At 39.0% G+C, this 19,345-nt stretch overlaps 1 protein-coding gene across 3 annotated transcripts in view; it reads left to right on the top strand.

The window, feature by feature from the left end:
* Positions 1–19,345, top strand: part of LOC138751432 (uncharacterized) — a 114,553-nt gene that overhangs the window by 24,203 nt on the left and 71,005 nt on the right. For all 3 annotated transcript variants that reach the window (XM_069913681.1, XM_069913682.1, XM_069913683.1), the window contains exon 4: positions 7,547–7,707. In XM_069913681.1, coding sequence (XP_069769782.1) covers positions 7,547–7,707 — 161 coding nt within the window. The remainder of the gene's footprint in view (positions 1–7,546; positions 7,708–19,345) is intronic.

Here is a 19,345-nt window from a genome sequence, read left to right as displayed (position 1 = left end):
TCCCTACTAATGTGTTTTAATCTATTTATCTGTCATTTTCCCTCATAGCCATGTAATTTCCTCCTAGTCATCTTGTGCTTTCTGAAATCAAATTCTAGCAAATTGTGCTTTAACCTAATTAACTACTCCAACAATTTCCTTTAATTATAATATCAATCATCTTTTTAACCAATTCATCCAATATCTTTTGTAAATAATGAAGCAAAGTACCTCAATCTGTCAATTTCCGCTTGACCTTTGAGAATTCAATAACCCTCACTTTCAAATCAGACCTTTTACAATTTAACAGTTTTATATTTGTAAAATACTATGCTGTTTCGTTTAATACTCGTCTCTTTATAACCATTTCTCCTCCTAATCTCTTCCCTTGATTGTTCTTTCTTCCGTGATCTCCCTTTTACGCAACCCAATCTGCCTACCCTCCTCTACGATTTCACTTGCTTCTTTTCTATTTGTATCAGAGCTCAGGATTGAACCAAGCTCAGTGGAGCTGCTTAGCAGCAACTTGACTAGTTGTGTCACTGTATTACTAAACGTTGAAATTTTCCCAGTTTCCCTGAGAGTGAAATTGACCTTCAGCATGGTTGGCATTGGTGGAAGACAGGAGAAAGGCAAATTAGTGGACGTGTCAGTAGGCATCGCAGTTAGTTGATTCACAGTTACCTATTTTATAAGCTGCTCCAACCTTTTTATTATTGTTGCTAACCTTCATCCTTCCTTAACATCCTCAAACTATCAGCACAGAATTTGCAATAAGAATAACAATGAGGCCACCAACATTCACTGATAATTCTGGCCAGTCAATCACAGTTCCTGATTTCCTAGGAAAGGCAAACATACGTTCATGAGGTGTTTGATTTGTTGCAGTACACAAAAAAAGACTGAATAGAATGTAGTGCCTCAGGTAGCACCTCCTGCCACCGGGTAACAGGGTAACCATGTGTTTTTAAAGCAAGATTAACAGTTTTCCAGACTATAGCATTAGCCCTTTCGATCTGCCCATTGCCCTGCGGGTTGTAGCTCGTGATACGGCTGGTGGCAATCCTCTTTCGTAGCAGGGCTAACCGCAGTTCAGCGCTCATGAATGCTGAACCCCTATCGGTATGAATGTAATTGGGGAAACCAAAAATGCTGAAAATCCTGTCAAGTGACTTAATGACAGATGCTGACGAGACGTCAGGGCAGGGTAGCGCAAAGGGAAACCTGGAATATTCGTCAATTACAGTAAGGAAATATATTTTTTGTTGTTGTAAGGTAATGGCCCTTTAAAATCTAAGCTAATCCTCTCAAAAGGTCGGGTTGCCTTGATGAGAGTGGCCTCCGGAGCTTTGAAGTATTGCGGTTTGCATTCTGCGCAAACAGGACAGCTTTTAGTCAGTTTCCTGACTTCTTCCAGAAAGTAAGGAAAGTTGTTGGCCCTTATGTAGTGAAAGAATCTCGTGACTCCTGGGTGGCACAGTCTGCTATGGATCTCTTTTAGCCCCTCCAGCTGAACACCAGCAGCAGATCGTGACAATGCGTCAGAGGAATCATTTAACCTGCCCGGTCTGTACTGGATCTCATAATTATAAGTTGCGAGTTCTATTCGCCAGCGTGCCATCTTATCGTTCTTGATTTTACTTTTGTGTTTAGTACTGAACATGTAAGCTACAGATTTCTGATTAGTGACAAGAATAAATTTTCTGCCGATTAGAAAGTGTCTCCAGTAGCGAACAGCTTCAATAATAGCTTGGGCTTCTTTTTCAATGGCAGGATGTTTAAGTTCAGGTCCGTTAAACATGCGGGAGAAGAATGCCACAGGTCTGCCCTTTTGATTAAGGGTTCCTGCCAAGCCACAATCTGAGGCATCAGTTTCCACTTGCAATGGGACGTTCTCGTCAATGGACGAGAGTGCAGCTTTGACAATATCAGCTTTAATTCTCTCGAAAGCCTTCAAGGCCATTGGAGCGAGAGGAAAAGATTTAGTGTCCAAAATAGGGAAATGTACACTGTAACTCATACATCCTAACAATCTTATCCATTTCCCTCTGAAGCACAGACACACCATGAACCTCAAAAGGTACCTTTTTAAACTGGTATAACCCCCCCCCCATCAGCCTCAAAGGCCGTATAGGGCCGTTCCCTTTTCTTAATGGGGATTAGGTGATAAGCTGCTTTGAGATCGATAGTAGAGTACACTTTGTATTGCACTATCTGATTAATCATTTCATTGATGCGTGGCAAGGGGTAGGCATCCAGGTTAGTGTAATGGTTGATTGTCTGGCTGTAGTCAATAGCCAGTCGTCTCTTAGTGTGATTTTTCACGACTACCACTTGGGCCCGCCACGGACTCTTACTAGTTTCAATTACTCCCTCTTTAAGCAGTCTCTGGGTCTCAGCTTTGATAAACTCACGATCCTCTGTGCTATAAGAACGGCTCTTAGTGGCAATCGGCTAACATTCAGGGGATAAATCACTGAAAAGGGAAGGAGCTTTGATTTTTAATGCGGACAGACTGCAGTAACTAGCGCAGGGGATGGTAAGTGTGGGTAGTGGCCCACCAAAATTTAACACTACACTATTCATCTGAGATTGAATATCTAACCCCAGTTGCACAGGGGCGCAGAGCTTTGGCATAATAAAGAACCAAACATCAGTAAGGCAATGTCCCTGCAAATTTAAAGTAACTTTACACTTGTCCCATACAGTTTTTGTAAGTTCACTACAAGCCATCGATATATTTCGGTTCACTGGATATCTCCGCAAATTTAAGGCTCTGGCAACTTTCTTGTGGATGTAGCTGTCAGTACTCCCCGAGTCAATTAGGCAATCAAGAATCTCACCATTCACTTCCCCCTTCGTAGTCAACCGTTCCAGTCCGTAACATCCCCCAAGCTTTACAGTCAATTGAGCTATCACAGGGGATCTCACCTCACCGTCACTTGAAGTCGATTCAGCCTGCTCATCTGAAGATTCCCCCTTTTCACAATTGTCTTCCATTCCTGCAGCTCCCGGACAAATTTTCCTGGTGCTTCTCTTCTTCTTATCAGTGAGAGTAGTTTTTTGCTTTAGCGAAGTGGCCAAGTTTTCCACAATAACTGCAGGTTGCAAATCGAGCCGGGCACTTCCGTCTGGGGTGCCAGCTCTTACCACAGAAGTAGCATTTTTCAGAGGTTTGCCCTTTTCTTTCCTTTGGGGTTCCAGGACTCTTGGATGTTTCCTTTTCGGTTTCTAGCATTTCACTGGACCGCATGGCACTTCTCAGTGTTTTGGCTAGAGTGACTGCCTGGTCATAGGTTAAGGGCTCCGTCTCCAGCAGCCTCTGTCGGATGTAACTGGAGTCAATCCCGTTGACAAAAGCTTCCAGCTTCAAGGCATTGCGGTGTTGTTGCACATTGACTGCCCTGACATCAAATCCGTTTCCCAGCAAGTCGAAGGGCAGTGCATAGGCAGCATCATTTTTCCCGGGTTTCTGGCGTCTAGTCAGCAACTGGTGTCGAGCAAGCACCATGTTTCATGGCACCGCATAGTAAGCAGTCAGACGTTCCCGGGCTATAGCCAGAGCGGTAGCCCCTTGCATTACGGCAAAAGGGACCTCACCCAGCAGAGAATTCAGGTGGCCCCACTGTATCACCTCATCGACCATGTTGTTTCGAGCCATGTAGTAATCGAAACAAGCAATCCAGTGGTTGAAAATTTCTCTGGCCCTTGGGGCAGACTGGTCGATTATCAGCCGCTCTGGCTTGAGTGCTGTATCCATTTTTGCTAATAAAATTGAAGTGCCAGTTGATGAAGTAGACAAAGATGATGTGGTCAAACAATAATCATTGCTTTTATTTGCAGAAAATCATGATACAATAATGAAAGACAATAGATGCATATACAGTTATATCCAAGGGGAGTGTCCTTAACAGTAGAGATAATGCACAGCCAATGTTAGTACAGCAAGGCTCGCCAGAGGGGAGACAGGAAGCTTGGCAGACATTCACCACACCTCCTTCAACCACATCTCCATTATGTTCACAGCACCTTACCTGCCAACTTCATACTGCAATTTAATCTCATCTACCTTGTTTCATCCACTCTATGTATTTAAATACACCTTCAGTCTGGTATTCACCACCTTCCTTACATTTATCTCCTTATTGCAAAAGTTTAAAATGTTATCCTTTACTAAACCTTTTCCTATCTTTTATTCTGAGGACTTTAATAACCTCTCCTGCACTCTCCTTCCCTTTAACTTTATCTATATTTTTCCTATCTGTTGAACCCCCCCTCCATCATTTAGGTTAAAGCATTAGTACTCAACCTTTTTATTTCCACTCACATACCACTTTAAGTAATCTCTATGGCATTGGTGCTCTGTGATTAGTGAGAGATTGCTTAAGGTGGTATGTGAGTGGGAAGGGAAGGTTGAGAATCACTGCTCTAGACTCAATTGTTACTGAAACATTTTGCTTGAGAAAATTTGTCATTGGCCCATTTCCTTTGGAGTTATGAAACCGTGCACATAATGAGTCAATTATGTATGATTAAAACAGTAGTTTTCAAACTTTTTCTTTCCACCCACATTCCACCTTAAGCAATCCCTTACTAATCATAGAGCACCCATGGCATAGGGAATACTTAAAGTAGTATGTGAGTGGGAAGAACAAGGTGAGAACCACTGTAATAATCACTCATAGGACAAGTTCTCAAAATAGTTTTGCATTTATGGGCAAAATAGTTCCAACATCATCTATTATGGCTGAGAACATCAGTTGTAGTAACAGCAGAAAGATGTAAGAGGTAACCAATGAACAACCTTTGTCACTCAGTATCCGGAAAAAGGTTGAAAACCACTGTTTTAATTGTACCTAATTGACTCGTTATGTGGACGGTTTCATAACTCCAAAGGAAATGGGCCAATGACAATTTTTCTCAAGCAAAAGATTTCAGTAACAATTGGGTTTTGAGCAGTGATTCTCAACCTTCCCTTCCCACTCACATACCTCCTTGAGCAATCCCATACTAATCATAGAGCACCTATGGCATAGGGATTACTTAAAGTGGAATGTGAGTGGAAAGAAAAAGGCTGAGAACCACTGATCTAATGGGTGTGACTCCCTGCTGAAACCGTGTCTAGATAACTCTTCCCCTCCCTTGTGTATCACAGTGTTTGAAGCTTAGTTTACAGGTCATCAACTTTGTGCCTGAATTCCTCAAGCAGTCAACACTTACTACAGATGTGGTCACCTGGAAATACAACAGAGTCCACCACCTCCCATATCATGCAACTCCAGTACATCACCTGATCCTGCATCTTTATTTTGTTGCCATTTATTTTGTTCACCTTGTTTTGTCTCAAGCACCAGGCCACCAGATTATTAGGGTGTTTAAGTGGTATAAAGAGGAAGGTTTAAGGTTTCCTATGCAGCCTCTGCTTGGCAAATCTTCCAAGTGCTACTTGTGCAGTGGATGCTCCACTTAAGCTGTCCTTCATTTTATTCACTTTAGTTAATTACAGTAATCTTTTAAGACACTTTTTATGTGTCCCTCCCTTGTTCACTCTCTCATCAACTCTTCATCAGGATGTCCCCCTCCCTCAATTCTTCCTTTAAAGTTTCTTAGTTCACTGGTAAATTTATTGTAAAAGTGGTTGTTCATAAAAGTAAATCAAAACTTTTTTGGTGTTTTGATGGATAATTTTATCCTGAAAATTTGCCTGTCTGGAATCACCAAATTCCCAAGGATGGCAGATTATTGAAATTTTACTGAATATAAAAGCTCGTTGTTATTTTTATACTTCTCAATTAAAGTTAGCAAACTATTGAGCACAATGGACAGACTAAATATTTCCTATAAATAGATTTGATTATTATCAGGTTTATTCTGTTTGCCTGTTAAAGTTGTATCAAGAATATTGCTTTCTGAAAAGGATTAGAAATTTCAATTCAGATCTGGTGAATGGTCAAAAATGTTGAACATTTAATCCTGGGGTATAATCATTTCTGTTGAATTGATAGGCTTCTGCAACAAAATTTCACCTTAAAGAGAGTCAGAGATCTACAGCATGGAAACTTGTTCATGTCAACCAAGTTGGTCCCATTTGACTCTGTTCAATCCATATCTGTTTAAATCTATCCTAAGCCTGTACCTGACTAAATGTCTTTTGAACATCACAATTACCCCTGGTTCGATTACTTTCCCTGGCAGGTCATTCCATGTACCAAAGCCACAAATTCATCTTAACTATTCCATTTTTGCTACTATGTGATTGTGATAAAATAATACAAAGGTTAATTGTTGAAAGAAAAGGGGGATTTCAAAGGAAATGGCTGGCACAGACAAGTTAGGCTGAAGCATCAGTTTCCATACAGTATAACTCAAGGTAAAGAAATAAATGATGGGCAAAAAAAAATGTGTAAAATTAATAATTGAAATTGTTGAATTTCATGCTGTGACATAAAGCCATAAAATTGCTTAGATTTAATTTTTAGTTTTATTTTTGTTTTTTCCTTTACCTTTTATGGTTTATTTAATATCCGGGGAAAGGAAAAAAAAACTGGACTCTGTATATAATATTGTGTGATTTAAAAAAAAAATGTTTTATATTGATTGTATGTATTTGCTTGAGACTTTTAAATTAAAATATTTTAAAAAAAGGCTGTAAAGTAGCTGGTTGAAAGATGAAATGCTGTTCCTTGAGTTTAAATTGAACTTCATTAAAGTGGAAATTTAAAAAAAATCCAGAATGACTCCAGAGAGACAGGAAAAAGGGAAACAGACTGACTGTTTCAGGTGACTATCTTTCATCAGGTCTGCAAAAGGCTGGTGTAGACCAGAGTAAACAGTGAAGACATGTTTGCTCATAGTTTTGCTATTATCTGATTCCACCTGCATTGAATTTACCCATCGTTATTGAATGAAGATCTACTGGGATCAATGCCTGAAGAGGGCGCACAAAATCAGTGAAGTGGTGCAGAAAGGCCAACATGGCCTGTTTCTGCTCCGTAAATGGTCATATGGTTATATGAGCTGCCTGATCCTGTCCAAGACTACTGCTGACCACCAAACATAGGACAAACCTGACAGGAATAATTGAATCTGCATCTCACAACCATTTTGATCTCTCTGGTCTCCTCCCTCTATGTCATTCCAGTGTACTCAATTAACTTAAACAAGACTTCGTTTAGAGTGGGTTCAATTTCAGAACAGTCATGCAGGTTTTGTTTTTTAGAAGTAAGTTCTGATAATCAATCTGTTTTTAATTAATCCTCTTTCACAAACCTACTTTGTTCCTTAAGCACAGCAGCTAATCCTGCTTTCCCTTTCAAATACATTTTTCTACCCTGGCACCTCTCTCTTATATCTGCTTACATTTGGTAACAGGTTCAAGCTTTGCTATTGGTTCATCAACCTGAATGGTAAATTGCTTTTTTTTTTGTCTCCACATATACTGCCTGACTGGCTGAATATTTCTAACATTTTCTGTAAATTATTTTAGATTTTGATTGTGACACCTATATATCTGTTGTTGTGTTCTGAATTTTAATTTTCATAGAAGTATTTTATTTTTTCTTTTCAGATCAAAAATATGGAAAATTCTGCAGCATTAGGGGTCCTAGTTTATGTAAGTCTTGGTAAGGCACTTCAGGATATGGACTGTGAAGGACAGGAGTGCCAAACTGCCATAGGCATACCAGCTTCGATGATTCATTTTCAGAAAGATGTGATTGATTCATTAAGGTAAATTCTAAATCTTCTTCCTCTCTTCACATTGGAGATATACAGATATTATACAATGTTGCAGGAGTACTGCAGGAGTGGCATGATATTTTTCACGGCAACAATGTAATGCATGGGCCATTCAGCCCATTGTTCTGTATCAGTCAATAAAAGAGCAACATGGTATAATCCGACCTTCTTGTGTTACGAGCCTAGAAGACCCCAAAACCCAGCAGCAATAGATATTCACCAAGACAAATGGTTCCTTAAGCAAAAGTTGCTTTTAATTATCTTTAAACTTGACAACAGAATCATACTTTAACATATCATTATTGATTTAACTATCCTAACTTAACCCCCTTCTAATTCTAAGCTCACGTGTATGTAATATGTGTGTAAATTCAGAAAAGTTATTTGATTCACAGTCCAATTTCACTTCTCATTCCTCCAAGTTTATTGGTTGCAGGGAATTCTTATATTATGCACAGAATTTAATATTTATAAAGTTCACCAGGCTTTAGTGCTTGAAAGGTAAATGGTTACTGCTCAGGAAGGTTCTTGTTTGTTTTCAGAGAGAAATTTGTTGTTTCAGGACAGTCACAACTAATTTACTTCCATCAGCCACTTCAGTGTCTTGCTGACAAAACTTGCCCCCTAAGGGTTCTCCAGATAATAACCTCTTTCTTTCAGGTCACCACAGAGTTCCTTTTTGTTTCTCTTATTCCAAGTGAAACATTAGGCAGGCAGTCCTCTCCTCTTGCATGAACCACAAGGGCTCTGACCAGGCTGAACTAAGAACTCACAATCCGTCTTCCAAATGGGGTTTCCACAAGTTTGCCAGCTTGTCCTGTTCCAGTCCTAGCTGCTGTTGCTGACTGTAACACTGTAGAACTGATCTATCTCTCTCTCACTCAGAGAAAAAGCCTGTTTGACTCTCTCTTCTTGCAAAACCACATGACCTTCTTAGAACAGAAAGTTCCCCTCCAGACAGAAGGTAGCTCTAACAAGCTCTTTCATCTTTTTGTAGACAACAATCCATGAGTGAAGTCTCTTGGGCACTCTCCAAAGCTCTTGCAAAGGCTGTGGGGCTGATATGTCTAGCATGAGCAGATCTCCAGTATTTTAAATGTCTGTTTTAAGGTGTTTGTATGTGACTACATTAACAAACCTTTCCCAAATTATCTCCTAAAAACATATCTATATACTCTATCACACTTGCAGTAGGTCCCTTGACTTAAATATTATGGTTCTTCAAGTGCACTTCCCACAACATTTAAAAAAAATATAATGAATAATTCTGATTAGCTACTTTTTTGATCAGTTTTTTCAAAAAAGTGTGTTCAGGAACAACATATTCCTGTTAGAGTGAAGGGCAAAATGCAGGATTAGGGAAATTTAAATGAATAGATATGTTGAGGCTCTGGTCCAGAAAAGGATGTCAGGTGTAGGCAGGTGGGATCAAATAATTCCTTGATGAATGCAGGGGATATAGATGTATATTCATGAAGGAATCAGATGGCCAAGAGGAGACATGAGATACCACTGGCAGATAAAGTAAAGGAAAATCTGAAAATATTAAGGACAAAAAAGTAACTCAGGAGACAATTGTGCCCTTCAAAGATCAAAGAGGTTGTCCTTGTGCGAAGCCTAAGATGAGGCCCGAAATAAGTATTTATCATCTGTATTTATTGTGGAGAAAAACCTGGATGGTAGGGAATTCAGTAATGTCCTAAAGAGAGCCACATTACAAAAGAGGAGATATTGATGTCTTAAAACACATATGTAAATCCCCATGCCCTGATTAAGGGAATTAGGATTTTGTGCAAAGCTAGGAAAGAAATTGCAGGAACTTTGGCAAAGATATTAGTATTATTATCAGCCATGGGGTGAGGTTCTGCAAGACTGGAGATGGTCGATAATGTTGATTTTATTTAAGGAAGGCTACAAGGAAAAAATTGGGAACTCCATATCCTGAAGTGCCTTACCAAGACTTACATAACATCATTGGCGGATAGGTTATAGAAGGGAATTCTGAGAAACTGGAAAGACGAAGATAATTTGGTAGAGTCAGCATAGCTTTACACATGGGAGATCATGCCTCATTAAATTGATCGAGTTTTTTTTGAGGAGGTTAGATTAGATTACTCCTGAGAGTTCTGGTCAAAAAATATGGGGGAATTGCAGAGAGCACAGAAGAGATTTGCAAGGAGAGATCAAAAATGGAAATGCATGCATTTCAGGAAAAGATGGCTAGGCCTCCTTTCTCTTGAGTTAAGGAAGATGACCGTTTTGAAATTATGAAAGATTTGATAAGTGTGGAACCAGGGAGAACATTTCTATTTCTGGGAAAGAGAATTACTGGAGGTCATGATTTTAAGAAACTCCAATAGAGGATTTTGTTTTCATCCAAAGAATTTCAAGAATGTGGAACTCACAACTATTTAGAGTGGATGAAGGGTATAAAGGAGAAAAGAGTTTCTCTATCTTTTCAATACCTACAACTTGCTGTCTAATTCTCTCAGTTAACATGGACCTCTTTTAAGGTCCTGGCCATTGCTGTCTTTTTTTAATGACTGGATTTGTGCATGCAATGAATAAATGATAGGACACACACTTGGGTTTAATTGAGTTGAATAATGTGAAACCTCACCTATTACAATTTTTTTAAAAAAGTATTTTATTTTAATATTTACCATTTCAAATCAAATGTTTAACATCAAGTGGGAATGTTGATTTATTTAAAAAAAAACATAGATCCTGTCTCTCTGGTAGAATTAGAGGTGCATGGTTTATTTTTTTACGCACATGCCATCCTCAAAATAAATACCAGCACATACTTTTAACAAAAACATAACTAAAGATGTAATATCAAAATCACAATATTTCACTGTTAATCTACACTTGGACAATGTGAGTAGTTTAGCTGAAGAACGATTCAAATCATATCCTAATGAAATGTCTGTGCCTTCTGTGTTGATGGAAGCTTGCCTATCTTTACAAGTAGCAGCAAAGATGTGAAAATTGAGAGTATTTGCTTTCATGAAATCCACAATTTTCATCAATGCAATTATATTATTAAGCTCTGAAGACAATATCTTGGGTACCCAATCCTCTCCATGAATGAAGCAATATGTCGCTTCAATGACCAGTGTAATTTCCATTACCTTGGACGTGATATTTGAATGTCTGCCCTTCCTTTAGTGAAATTCCAATTCAGTAGTTCAATTGAAGTCTTTATTAAATGATAATTTACAATTGGCAATATGATGGTCCAGGAGACACTTTTATCATACCTTTGCTTGTTATTGGGGTCTGCAGTGCCTGCTGACACACTACTTCATATCACTTAATTTCAGTTGCCCTGTTGCTCAGAATCACACCAAACACAAGACACTCCAGTTTGACATTCCTCTTTGCTCCTGAAAAAAAAAATCATATTTTATATATGCATTGCATTTTCAATTTCATGCCAAATACTTCCTCATCTTTGCCAACTTTTCTTTCATTACTTTGCTCATCACATGTCTCATCTTTTACATTTCCCCAAACTCCTACTTTCCAAAAGTTCTACATGGTTTGCAAAATAAAACCCTTACTTGTTGGCTTACACTCAAGTTAACTTCAGCTGAAAACTGCATTCAAGCTGAGCTATAATGTATTTGTAATGTACACTTAATATGAGTTGTTTGGGATTTTGTGAAATTCCACTCCATTCAGAAATCTAAGAATTCATTATTTTTTTTTACATTTCTTAAACATTTGTATCTATTTTTTCAAATCTTAACTTGCATATAAAGTTGCTCCTGCACATTGCCAATGGTCTATGGACACACACTGGTGCAGAAAGTGGTTGTTGAGAAGCAATAGTATAAATTCTGCGTGGACTCAGCATATGAAGGGAAGTGAGCAGAGGGTTTAGATGAAGAAAAACTGGAGAAGATTTGCGTACACTAAATCACTAACAGGAGATAATTGGGACAAATAGCCTTTTTCAGTGCCTCCATTCAGTTCGATCATGATGACCAATTTTGTTTTCCAAGTAATCCAAATAGCTTTTAATATGCTTAATTGTTCAGTGATTCAATAACTATTTGTCGTTTAAAGGCATCCTCTGTGACTCTGGTGTTTTATCTCCTTTCATTCTCCCTGAACCTTTGTAACTTCCATCAATGTTGGACAAAGTATTATCCTCCATTGTTTCCTTCATTGAAATTGCCTTGATAATTTCCATGATTATTTTTCCAATTGTAATCTAGCAAAATTTATCTACCTGCATTGACACTGATACCTTTGGCCTTTTCCTCATCCTGATCAACATGCTGGCCCTGAGTCATCATTAACTCTATTCATGTTCTATACACTAACAACATCTACTACTTCTCTTCAAGTTCTCTTTGTTTCCCTTTGTATTCCCTTGCTATAGTGTTGTTTAGCCACTAAGCACTTTTAGATGCAGGCTCAACTAATTATCTTCAACATCTCTTCCAAACTCTATGCTCTTATGAGTGGTTCTACTGCTCCAACTCCTTCCCCACAATGTGACTATCCCAGACATTGAGGAAGAATCGGGTTGTCTATCTCCTAACATTCCACTTGACACAATTTGAGCTTCTAGACCCATCTACAATTTGCACAAATAGATAATTAAATTCCAATATTATCTGCCTCCCTCAACTTATCCCTGTGTTACTGGGATTTTCATTTATCAAGTCAAGTTTATTGTCACCTGATTACACAAGTACAACTCAACAAAAGAATGTTCTCCAGTCCTAGGTGCAAAACATGCAGACACACAACCAGACATAACACATATACAGACAAACACTACATATGCAAGACAGGTATTTCATCTATACAAATAAATATATATTGTTTCATGAATATGAGAGTCTCAGATAGTGTGAACAGTTCAGCATTGTCACAGCCTGTGGGAAGAAGCAGTTCCTCAGCCTGGTGGTACTGGCTCTGAAAATCCTGTATCTTCTCCCCAACTGGAGCAGCTAAAAGATAATGTGTGCAGGATGGAAGGGGTCCTCAATGATTTTGTGTGCCCTCTTCAGATAGCGATCCTGGTAGATCACGTCAATGGGGGAGAGGGAGGCTCCAGTGATCCTCTCAACTACTCATGTGGTCCTGTAGATTGACATCTGATCCATTTCTCAGCAGCAGCCATACCAGATGGTGATGCAGCTGGCTAGGATGTTCTCGATAGAGCTCCTATAGAAGGTAGACATAATGATGGCAGATAGCCTTGCTCACTTCAATCTTCTCAGGAAGTGAGAACAAGTGAGGAGATGTTGAGTGACACGATAGGTCACTAATGAAGTGAACTCCAAGGAACTTGGTACTCTCCACTCCAGAATTGATGATCTTTATACATCTATTTCCTCTGGCTAGAGCTATAATTTGCTCTCCTCTTCCCTTTTTGGTTCCTCCTTTGTCCTTATCTCTAAAGTCTGATCTCTATCAAGTGTATGAATGCATTTTCAATTGTGTTTCTCTTCTAGTACAGCCCTTTTTTTGCCTGAGGGTAAAGTGCCTATTAATTATATAATTCCATTACTAAAGACCCTGTATAAATGGGTATTGTTATTGTAATACTTCTAGCATTTGTGTTTCCCCATCATTTTGAAGATCTTTGGGAATCAGTATTTTTATTGGGTTGCTGAATGTCTTCTCCATTTTGACTTCATGGCTAAGAGGAACCTTTTTCCTCCTATCTCTGTCTTCCAACTGTCTGATGAAATGATTCTGTTTTGCTATCTCAGAATTACTCTTGCCTTTCTATTATTTAAATTTATATACGTTTTCCATTTATTATTTCACTGTGCCATCTGATTGTCATTTTGGAAGGTAGCATTGCACCCACACTACAAACTATCCCTTGTATAATCTCGGTTCTATCAGTGATGCCCTCCATCTCCTACCACTCCTCTTTTAAGTTAAAAATATTACATGAATATCATAATATATTGGACTGCATTCATTAGGTTTTAAGACAATCCTATTTTTGCAGCATTTATGACTTAAAAATTATTTTACCTCTATGATATTTCCATCTGCAAGCTATATGCTTTAATATTACTTTTAACCTTTCCTTTATTGTCACTGATCTTATTTAGATCTTAGCCTGTACCCACTTTCTGACACACTTACTGAATGAACACTCCCTTATGCCACCAATCACACAGAAATGAGCAAATTGCCTCAATTGCTAAGTCTGGTTATTTAGAGTATCATTACCTTGAGGGGCTCATATACCAGGATTTTTATGATATAATCTGCAAGATTTCCCATGATATTTTCAAGGCCCATTGTAATGAGGAACATTTATACATCAGAATAAGATTTATGTTGGTAATTGACACTTTTAGGAACCTGCATTAATCTGGTAGCACTGTGTAAAATAGTCTCAGCACAATTTCCAGTTTTATGTTTGCTTCATGGTGGAGAATATTTCCTTATAAAGAATCCACACAAAGACCCAGAAGAGTAATTGGCTGAAACCCAACTGAAATCTCAAGAGGATGCAAAAAACTATCCAGTGTAAAAATGCAGGATACTTTTGAGTATTCTTGCATTTGAGAACTTTTCTTTATTACAGTGTTTGTGCCATACATGAGCTATCCTGTTTACATCAATTCATAATTCTCTATTAATATTTTCCATTTTACAGAGGGTGAATCCTGATATTGCCCTGGGAGGGATGGAACCTCTTTCAGGCTGGTGTGCAGGTGACTGAAACCTTGAAGCAATTTCAGTTTCAGTTTGTTCTTATAGCTCAGAACCTTTTGAGAAAGTTGGCAATGTTGTTGAAGATTTTTTTAAAAGGCACTCTCTTCCATAATGAAACAGTGAATTTTGAAATTAAATTTGAAGGTTGTTCTTAAAATATGTAAAATTGAGGTGATATTAATGCTTTAAAAACCTCTGTTTCACAAAACAAACAGAGAAGTTAACCATGAAGGTAGATATTGAGTTATATTTATTGACGCTAATGTAAATGGACATACTGTTGGCCTGAAACAGTAATTGCATTTTACTTCCTATGTATGCTGTGTGACTTGCTGAGTTTCTCCAACACTTTTGTGCATTGGGCATACAACATAATCATGGAGATCTTGCTAGCTTGGACAATTTATATCTTCATGACAGTATCAGGATGGCATGTTTAGCATAGCGGTTAACACAGTGCTGCCGCCAGGAACCCGAGGTCTGCTGCCACCAGCGCCAAGACCCTGATGTCCCTGGTGAGTTTGGCTCCGAAAAAATTTTGGAAATGAGGATTTCGGATAACCCAATTTTGGATAATCGGAGTTGTATTGTATCTCGTTAATAATGTGGTAAATTGGGTCAACAGAGATTGGAGGCATTGTGAACAGTGATGAAGGCTTTCAAAACTTCTTGTGGGATCTGGACCAGCTGGAAAAATGGACTGCAAAATGTCAGATGGAATTTAATGTTGATATATGTGAGGAGTTGTATTTTTGAAGGACAAACCAAGATAGGACATACATGGTAAATAGTAGGGAACTGAGGAGTGTGGTAGAACAGAGAGATCTAAGAATACTGATACATAATTTCCCTAAAGTTGCATCTCTTGTGGATATGTCACGTAAAGAGGGCTTTTGATACTTTAGACTTCATAAATCAAAGAATTTATGAAGTGTTTTGAAAGGCTGGTAATGAAGCATATCAATTCCTGCCTGAGCGGTGACATGGATCTATTCCAGTTCACCTATTATAGAAACAGGTCTACGGTGGATGCCATCTCACTGTCCTTACACAAAGCCCTGGAACACCTGGACAGCAAAGATGCTTATATCAGAATGCTCTTTATCGACTACAGTTCAGCATTTAACACCATCATCCCCTCAAAACTGATCAGCAAAATCCTAGACCTGGGAGTTAACACCCTGCTGTGTAATTGGATCATGGATTTCCTCACTTCCAGACCATAATTAATAAAGATTGGTAAGAACTTGTCCATCATCTCCATCAGTACCAGAGCACCACAGGACTGTGTTCTTTGCCCCCTATTCTACTCACTTTACACCGATGACTGTATAGCAGTTTGACAGTAACACCATCTACATATTTGCCCTTGGTAGTGGGTTGTATAAAAAAGGGTGATGAGTCATCATACAGGATGGAGATTGAAAACTTGGCTGAATGGTGCAACAACAACAACCTTGCACTAAATGTTACCAAAACTAAGGAACTGATTGTTGACTTCAGGAAAGGAAAACCAGAGATATACAATCCCGTGACCATTGGGGAATCAGAGGTGGAGAGGGTGAGCAAATTTAGGTTCTTGGGAGTCATTATCTCGGAGGATCTTTCCTGGAACCAGCACACCAATGGCATCATGAGGAAAGCATGTCAGCACCTCTACTTCCTCAAGAGTTTGGAGAGGTTTGGTATGACACCTGAATCTCTGGCTAATTTCTACAAATGTGTGCTAACAGGCTGCATCACAGTCTGGTATGGGAACAGCATAAAGTGGACACAGCCCAGGACATCACATAAGATATAGGAGCAGGATTAGACCATCGGCCCATCAAGCCTGCTCTGCCATTCAATAAGATCATAGTTGATCTGACCATTGATTCAACTCCACCTACTTAACCTTTCCTCATATCCCTTAATTCCTTTTTTATGTAAAGATTTATCGAACTGAATCTTAAATAAGTTCAATGAAGTAGCCTCAACTGCTTCCCTGGGCAGAGAATTCCACAGATTCACTATTCTCTTGGAAAAAGAGAGTAGTTTATCCTTATTCCCCATTTTAAATCTACTCCTCTGAATCTTGAGGCCATGTTCTCTCGTTCTGGTGTCACCTACTAGTGAAAACTATTTTCCTGCCTTTATCTTATCTATCCCTTTCATAATTTTATATGTTTGTATAAAAGCTCCTCTCATTCTTCTGAATTCGACTGAGTATAATCCTAAGCGATTAGTTTCTCCTCGTAAAATAACCCCATCATCTCCAGGATCAACCTGGTGAACCTCCTATGGCTGCCTCCAAGGCCAGAATATCCTTCCTCAAGTACGGAGACCAGAAGTGCACACAGTACTCCAGGTATGGCCTCACCAGTCCTTGATTAGCTGCAGCATGACTTCCCTGCTCTTGAATTCAATTCCTCTAGCGATGAAGGCCAACATTCCATTTGCTTTCTTAATAACCTGTTGTACCCGCAGCCCAACTTTTTGCGAATTGTGCATAAACACTCCAAAGACCTTCTGCACCACACCATGCTGCAGACTTTTACCATTTAAATAATAATCTTCTCTTCTGTTTTTCCTACCAAAGTGGATGACCTCACATTTACTAACATTGTACTCCATCTGCCAGATCTTTGCCCACTCATCTAATTTAACTATATCCTCTATTCAATTTGCTTTTCCATTCAATTTAGTATCATCTGCAAACTTGTCTACACTATACTCTTCCCCCTCCTCCAAATCATCAATGTAAATGATGAACATCTGCAGACCCTGCACTGACCCCTGAGACACCCCACTTACCACTGTCTGCCAATTAGAAAAACACCCATTTATCCCAACCCTCTGCCTTCTGTCAGTTAACCAATCCTCAATCCATGCCAATATATTTCCCCTGACTCCATTCATCTGTATCTTATTGATAAGTCTTGTGTGGCACCTTATCAAACATCTTCTGGAAATCCAAATATACAACATCAATCTGTTCCCCTCTATCTACCGCACCCATTATATCAGTGATTCTCAACCTTTTCCTTTCCACTCACATACCCCTTTAAGTATTCCCTATGCCATATGTGCTCTGTGATCCGTAAGGGATTGCTTAAAGGGGTATGTGGGTGGAAAGAAAAGTTTGAAAACCAGTGATTTAATCATACCCAATTGACTCATTATGTGCATGGTTTCATAACTCCAAAGGAAATAGGCCATTGACATTTTTTCTCAAGCAAAATATCTCAGTAACAATTGGGACTAGAGCAGTGATTTTTAATCTTTCCTTCCCACTCACATACCACCTTAAGTAATCCCTTACTAATCATAGAGCTCCTTTTGGCATAGGGATTACTTGAAGTGGTATGTGAGTGGAAAGAAAAAAGTTGAAAACCACTGCGTTATATCCTCAAAGAACTCCAGCAAGTTTGTCAAATAAGACCTGCCCTTTCTGAATCCATGCTGCATCTGCCTGATAGAACTCCTTAATTCTAAATGTCTTGCTATTTCATTCTTAGTGACAGCTTCAAGCATTTTCCTGACTACAGACGTTAAGCTAACTGGCCGATAGTTACCCGTCTTCTGCCTACGTCCTTTTTTAAAAAGTGGTGTGTCATTTCCTGTCTTCCAATCTGCCAGGACCTGCCCAGAATCCAGAGAATTTTGATAAATGACTACCAATGCATCCCTCAGTACCCTGGGATGCATCCCGTCAGGACCAAGGGGTTTGTCCACCTTCAGTTCTATTAGTTTGGTCATCACTATCTCTTTTACAACAATTATTTTATTGAAGCCCTTACCTCCCTTCACATCCCTTACACCACACTTCGGCATGCTGGACGTGTTTTCCACCATGAAGACTGACACAAAATGTCTGTTCAATGCCTCGGCCTTTCCTTTATTACTCAATATCAATTTCCTTTTCTCACCTTCCAAGGGACCTAAGTTGTCTCTAGCCACCCTCTTCCATTTTATATACTTTTTTTTGCTATCTGTTTTTATACTTTGTGCTAATTTACCTTCATAATCCTTCCCCTTCCTTATTTCCCGTTTAGTTGTCCTTTGTTGCCTTTCAAAGTTTTCCTAATCCTTCAATTTCCCACTACTCTTGGTGACTTTGTACACATGATTTTTTAATTTTATACTTTCTTTTGTCTCCTTAGTTAACTAAGGCTGGTTCTTCCCTCTCTTACTGCCCTTATTTTTAATGGGAATATATTTTTGTTGAGCACTGTAAAAAATCTCTTTGAAAGTCTTCCACTGTTCCTCAACTGTTCTGCCAAATAGCCTGTGCTCCCAGTCCATGCTGACCAATTGCTCCCTTATCCTGTTGTAGTCTCCCCTGTTCAAGCATAAAACACTAGTTTTAGATCTAACTATTGCACCCACCACCTGTATGAGAAATTCAATCATAATATGGTCGGTCTTTCTAAGAGAGTCCCTAACTACTAGACTGTTAATTTTACCTATCTCATTGCACAATAGATCTAAAATAGCGTTCTCCCTTGTTGGTTCCTTAACATGCTGCTCAAGAAAGCTATACTGATGCATTCTATGAAGATATCCTCCAGACTACCTTGACCAACTTGATTTTCCCAATCTATGTGGAAGTTAAAGTCCCCCATGACAACTTCCTTTCTGTTCTTGCATGCCTTAGTTATCTCTCAGTTAATTGCCTGTGCTACTATACAAAACCCTCCCCACTAATGAGGGCAGCAGTAATCAGCAAAGACCCACATCATCCAGCACATGCTCTGTTCTCACTGCTGCCATCAAGAAAGAGGTATAGGTGGCACAAGACTCTCACCACCAGGTTCAGGAACAGCTGCTGCCTTCCACAATCAGAATCCTCAATGACAAAGTCAATCAGAGACTCATTTATAGACTCTTGTGCACTTTATTGATTTTCTTTGTTCTCTCAGTATTGCACAGTCAGTTTGTTTAC

This window comes from Narcine bancroftii, chromosome 1 (assembly GCF_036971445.1).
Source record: "Narcine bancroftii isolate sNarBan1 chromosome 1, sNarBan1.hap1, whole genome shotgun sequence".
In the NCBI taxonomy this organism is placed as follows: Eukaryota; Metazoa; Chordata; class Chondrichthyes; order Torpediniformes; family Narcinidae; genus Narcine; species Narcine bancroftii.
Note: the sequence above shows the minus strand (reverse complement) of the source record. Positions and strands in the feature narration are given on the sequence as shown.